This window comes from Numenius arquata, chromosome W, assembly GCF_964106895.1.
Source record: "Numenius arquata chromosome W, bNumArq3.hap1.1, whole genome shotgun sequence".
In the NCBI taxonomy this organism is placed as follows: domain Eukaryota; kingdom Metazoa; phylum Chordata; class Aves; order Charadriiformes; family Scolopacidae; genus Numenius; species Numenius arquata.
The window spans coordinates 3,510,748-3,516,747 of record NC_133615.1 but is presented as its reverse complement, the minus strand read 5'-3'; the positions used below and the strand labels follow the sequence as shown (position 1 = coordinate 3,516,747).

The window sequence follows — 6,000 nt, the reverse complement described above, 5'->3', positions numbered from 1 at the left end:
TATGAATTCAAGAAGAAATGAAAGCACAACTGCATTTCCAGATAGGATGGTACCGGGATAACCTGATCGGAGCAGGTTACAACAGACCAACTATCGTGAACACTTTTTTCTTTTGTTTTTGTTTTTGTTTTTGTTTTTTTTTCCCATTTGTTTTTCTTTTGTTTTGTCTTCTTTTTGTTTTTGTTTTTTAGGCTTAGGCTTCTGTCGCTTCGCATCTCAGCTCAAATTATAAAGAAGCACGGGCCATGCACGAGGTTTCTCCGCCGTCGTTTTTCTCCCCCTTGCATCAATCCATGACCGCGAAAAATAATAAAAGCAGTGGAAGGATGAACACAGTGACAAGACGTGAACCCAGCAACGAGAGGAAAAAAGAAAAAAAAAAAATAAAAATAAAAATTAAAAGGGTGGGTAAAAGACCTGGTTGGGAAGGTTTCGCACCATCCTTCGGCGGCAACGTGGGGTTAGCACCGCTGGGGAAGGGGTCTCGGTGTCACCGTCACCGGGGACAGCTGGCGGCAAGGGGAAGGAAGGTGGTGCGTCAAAAATACAGGTATCTTGTTGTTTTTATCCAAGAGAAGGAGCTGTAACATAGAGCAAGTGGCTTCCGAATCCACCGATCACATAGGATAATCCTTTCAGAGGCGCGAAATAATTATCGCATGCGATCCATCCCCCCCCCCCCCCCCCCCGCACCCTTCTGAGTTATTGGTCATTCACACTTTTTGAAAAAATAGATATATTTATCAAAATACCCCAAGGCAAAAACAAACAAACAAACAAACAAAAAAAGAAACAAACAAACAAAAAAAAACCACCCAAAAATATCTTTCCATAAGCTATTTCTCAAAACAGGTGGGGGGAACAAACAAAACAAAACAAAAACAAAAAGTTTGCATGAAAAGCAAGCACTCAGAAGGAAATAATAGCAGCAAAGTAGTATAAATGTCATGAGTCCACTCTGTCTCGAGTCATCGGTTATTAAAAATAACCTCCAACCAGCACGGGCAACTGCTGATAAACTGTCTCGTGTAGCACTGGCCCCAGCCTTTCACAAAGCTGATCTGAACAGTAAATCCGGTCCATGGCTGCTGCATGAACTCGTGGTCGTTGGGTCTCTGCAAGCTGTACGCCTTCTCGTAGTCAAAAGCCTTGATGGAAAAACCCGGGAATACTTTGTGAACCAGCAACGTCCTGGAGTCGGGGTTGTCCAGTGTGGCCGACTTGATGAAGATGGGGTAACTGCTGCGGTTGTACACCCACACGCCGTCCACTTCCTTGGTGAGCTGGATGCCGTAGCCGATCTTGCTGCGGACCTTCTGCACCAGTTGGCTTTTGTTGTCCGAGTTGAGCTGTCCGAGGCAGAAACCATTCCCCTGAGGTAGATCATAGAAGATATCCAGGGAGGGCTCTTGGACAGAGTACAGCCGACCCACGCGCGTTTTCTCTTCCCAGTATGCCACCACGCACCAGTGTGACCGATCCCCCGGCTCCTGAAGAACTTGGGAATCTACAGACCAGGAGAAAAAAAAAAAGGAGAAATTGAACATTATGGGGCTAACATGACCCGAAAGTGACACAATGCTAGCAGGTCCTTGCCTGCCCATGGCTTCATGATGCTCTCCACACACACACCAAACGCCCATAGCACATCCACCGTTTCCAAAAGCCATGTCTTAAGGCCACCATTAAGAACATTTAGGTTGACCCAGGTTTGGGTCAACTCCAGGCCACCATTAAGACCATTTAAGTTCACCCAGGTTTGACTTGGGTCAACTGTGCTGCTTCATTGCCTAGTTCTGGTTAGAGATGTAGGTAGCAGTTACAGGTCCTGAATCACCCAAGTCCACCTTCGGAAGCGGCTTGAGACCCACCAGCAGCACCCCTGGCGCAGGCATCCCTCACCCCAACCATCACTAAGACCACCACCAGTGCCAACAGGAGAGATGAGATACTCCAGCCAGCTGCATCCAGCAAGACCGAACATGCTAAAGCCCCTTATTTGCACCCACCAGACGATGGATCCATTTCCATGAGTAACTACCTACTGTGCACAGATGCCAAAAAAAAAAATAAATCACAGAATCAGAATCACAGAATAGCAGGGGTTGGAAGGGACCTCTGGAGACCATCTAGTCCAACCCCCTGCTAAAGCAGGTCCACCCAGAGCAGGCTGGACAGGAGCGCGTCCAGGTGGGTTTTGAATGTCTCCAGAGATGGAGGCTCCACCACCTCCCTGGGCAGCCTGTTTCCACCACCTTTCTGGGCAGCATGAGATGCTGCTAAGAAAAACACATTGAAGGTCATCCCATGGGACCGGAGGGGACAAGGACTCGCCCGCTCTAGTTCATGGGGCTTTTCCCTGCCTTCAAGCAGAGCCTGGGTGATGGAGAGGATGGAGATGTCGGACGAAGCCCCAACTCATGAGAAAGCACCACGATACGGCAGCATGGTGGGGACCAGAAAACTTGTGCTTATTAAACAAATGGCCGAAAGAAAGCTCGAAAAGCCCAAAAAATTCAATCCTGTAGCCCTTCTTTTGCTCCCTCGCCCCTGCGAGCAGTGAGGATACGACGTAGGAGGAAAAAGCAAGGGGGGGGGACGCTGAGAAATGTGAAAAAGCCCCCCTTTCCTGACGGAGGATCCCTAGCAGCCCGGCACTGCTCAGCGGGTAATTCCTTCCAGCCTCGGCAGGCATGTTAAGACCTGGGAACTATTCATCTCTATAATTGTATTTTAAAAAAAAAAAAATATATATATTAAATAAATTTAAAAAAAAAAAAAAAAAAATCAAGCCGGGAATGTGAGTTAGGGAGGGCTACCAAAATACACCCCCCCCGCTCCGCACCACGGGAGAAGGTACGGGAGCGGGGATGGTGGGTGACCCAGCACCCCAAAGTTCTCCCTGCATCACCTTAACAGCCCCCCCAGTCGTGTCCCCCCCCCCCCCAACCGCCCCCAGCACGATCAATGGGCACAGCAGGCTGGCCGCCCTGTTTTCTAGATTTTTGGCTCTTAATAAGCCCGTTTTCCCAACGCGAGCGTTTTTTTTCTCCCGTCTCCCGAGTTGCGCTTCGAGCCCTGCGCTGTGCTTTTAAGAAAAAAAAAAAAAAAAAAAAAGGCAAAAAAAAAAAAAAAGGCAAAAAAAAAAAGCCCAGCCACACACTTTTAATTTCCTCATTTCTATGCCAGCGAGGAAAATATTTCTCCAGTTGCTGGAGGCAGCTACTAAAAATGGGCCTGACTGCGTACGCCCCAAAACGGAGACCCTCGCTCCCGGGTGAAACCCCAAATGGGGTACTCCCCCCACCCGAGGGAGCACCCAGGGGGGCAGTAACACCCCCAGGATGGCATTCCCCCCCCCCCCCCCCTCCTCGGGGGATGCCAGGGAAATAGAGGATTTTGGGGGGACGCTCCTGGATCCAGAGGGAGGATGCTCCTGGATCCAGGCAGATGATGCTCTTGGATCCATCCCCATCTCACCCACCCATCGCCCCCCTCTGCTGCACCCTCCCCACCAGCGATGCTCAGAGCTCCTTGGGTCTTGTTTTACAGCAGTTGAGGGAATTTTGGAGCAACGGCCATTGAGCCGCGCTGAAATTCCTACAGGTTTTTATTCGTTTGAACATAAAAGCATCCCTTTCAGGAGGCGGGGGGGGGGGGAAGACTTTTTCACCTGATATTTGTGCTTGCATTAGTGAAGACCACTTAGCGAGTAGCTCGTTGCCGCTTACAAAGACTTATTTAATTGCCAGCCCATTAAAAAAAAAAAAAAAAAACAACCAACTGAAAAAAAAAAAAAAAAAGAAATAAAAAAAAAAAGAAAACTGCCTTGGCTATGAATGAACAGACCTTTATGGAGGGCTGGAAGTTCATGAATGAATCCCACTAGGTTTTTCAATGGCATGGGGTGACCAGACCTCAAGGACAAGTCTTAGGTAATCCAGGATATTTTTTTTCTTTTCTTTTTTTTTTTTTTTATTTTTAAGGAGCCAATGCCAGCACACAGTATAAATATGCCAGAGCCTCTTCCGTTTGCGGGATTCGGCTGTTGACTGGATGTCTAGTCAAAAAGCCATGAGAATATAAGGCCTGAGCTCGCATAAACAGGATCAGGCCTCCCTGCCAGCCGCCACCAAAGCCGCTTTTCACGGCTGTTGGGACCCCGGCGGAGCCTCCCTGCTCCCACCCTCCTGGCATCCGCCGGGAAAAGGGGTGGGAAAAGCCGGTGGCATCATTCGGGTGCCGGAGCCAGGAGCAGAGAGGTTGCAGGAGAGGAGGAAAAAATGACGCAGAGATGCTTCCTACAGGGATGGAGAATTTTTTTTTCCCCCAAAAGGCTTTTTTGGTGGTAATGACCATAGGTCTGGGCAAATGAAGCAAACCAGGTGGGTTTTGCGCCGTAAATGCCCTGCCGGGTTCATCTGGACCCACCATCCAACTCCAGCCTCCGCCTGCCGCAAACCCACACAGAAACCCAGATCCCAGGAAATCTGCAGCCACATCACCCTCAACGTGTCCTCGTGTGCGACAGCCCAGAAACGGCAGAGAAACACTTTGGGATTCTTCTTTTTTGAGTTAAAAGCATCATTTTCATGAGCTCCTGGGAGCAAACACATCCCTTTCTGAACGCCTGGAAAACTCCCAGCAAACTGGGAGCGTTCCCGTATTCCAGCAAACAATGATAATGTTTAATGCTATAAACATCCGCGCTATTATTTCATTATTAAGCATCCCTCCATTTGCTGCTCTCATCGGTTTATTCTTCTCTTCCATGGTTTGCATTACAGCCCGCCTAGGGGCTCCGTCAGGCTCCCCCCCCCCCCCCCCCAGCGCATTGTGCAAGCTTATTGTGGGGAAAGAAAAAAAAAAAAGGAAAAAAAAAAATATATATAAATAACTGAAAATAAAGCGAGGTCTAGCCTCAGGAATTTAGAGAATTAAGTCATATTGATCACAAAGTTGGGTCTACGGAGAACGGGCGCCTGAAGCAGGGCACATTTTTGCATGGAGGGGAGACATCAAGGCAATAACTCGATACCTCAAATCTTCCGAGGCAACATTTTGGAAGCTTGGTGTGGATGGTGGTGAAGACAGTGATGCCCCAGAAAAACCACATTATTCAGCATCACGTTCCCATTGAAAAACTGATTTTTCCGTATTTTTTACACCTTCCTAAAGGGCTGTCCTGACTTTTACCAGTGCATCCCTTGGAGAAGAGGGAGTGTCCTCCACAAAAGCATCATCCCAGCTACTCCCCAACACACCAACCAGCTTCAGAGGCCGTAAGGTTTCCCACCACCTGCCTTGACCCTTACGAACATCAAGTCCTGCCCAAAATTGCTCAATACAAGGCCACAGCCAGGATTTTTGGGTGTGCACAGGCTGCCCGTGGGCTCAGGGCACCATTCTGCTCCAGGGAAGGATGCTGCAGAAAATGCTACATCCATACAGAAATCCTGGAGGATGAGACACAGGAGTAATAACCTCAGAAAATGAAAAGCTGCTGAAACCAAGAAGGTCCAGCTGAAGGTGGATATGGGAGATTCACACCATGGAAATACCCAAATTTACCAGTTATGGCCCCACGCTTGGTTCTCCCAGGCTGTGGCAGGAGGACTCACATCCCGCATCACCTGAAGTGGCAGAAAATTTCTGGTCTGGCTTCTCTCCACTTTTAAGATGATGAAACCATATCATCTGTACTTTTTCTTTCTGAGCTCCGGCAGTTTTATTAGGAGCTCGGGAAGAAAAAGTTCTTTTTTTTTTTTTTTTGTCCCCCCTCCCCCTCATTCAGGAAGAACCGAAACATTTCAACAAAACTGAATTTATTACCAAAAAAAAATAAAAAAAAAATCTAAAAATTAAAACCCAACGCAGCTCCCGGCTGGCTTTTGGAGCTCAGCCTTGTCCCGGTGCCAAGTTCATGAACGTAGAGGGGAGGTGGGCTGGGGATCTTTTGTTTTGCCTTGTTTTGTTTTGACATAGCTAAAGGTTTTCCTG

General features: G+C 48.1%; 1 protein-coding gene across 1 annotated transcript in view; it reads right to left on the bottom strand.

Annotated features, from left to right (window-relative positions):
• Positions 1 to 968: 968 nt before the first annotated feature.
• Positions 969 to 6,000, bottom strand: part of LOC141476578 (mothers against decapentaplegic homolog 7-like) — a 30,418-nt gene continuing 25,386 nt past the window's right edge. Inside the window, 1 exon segment of the mRNA XM_074165337.1 lies at positions 969 to 1,507. Coding sequence (XP_074021438.1) covers positions 969 to 1,507 — 539 coding nt within the window.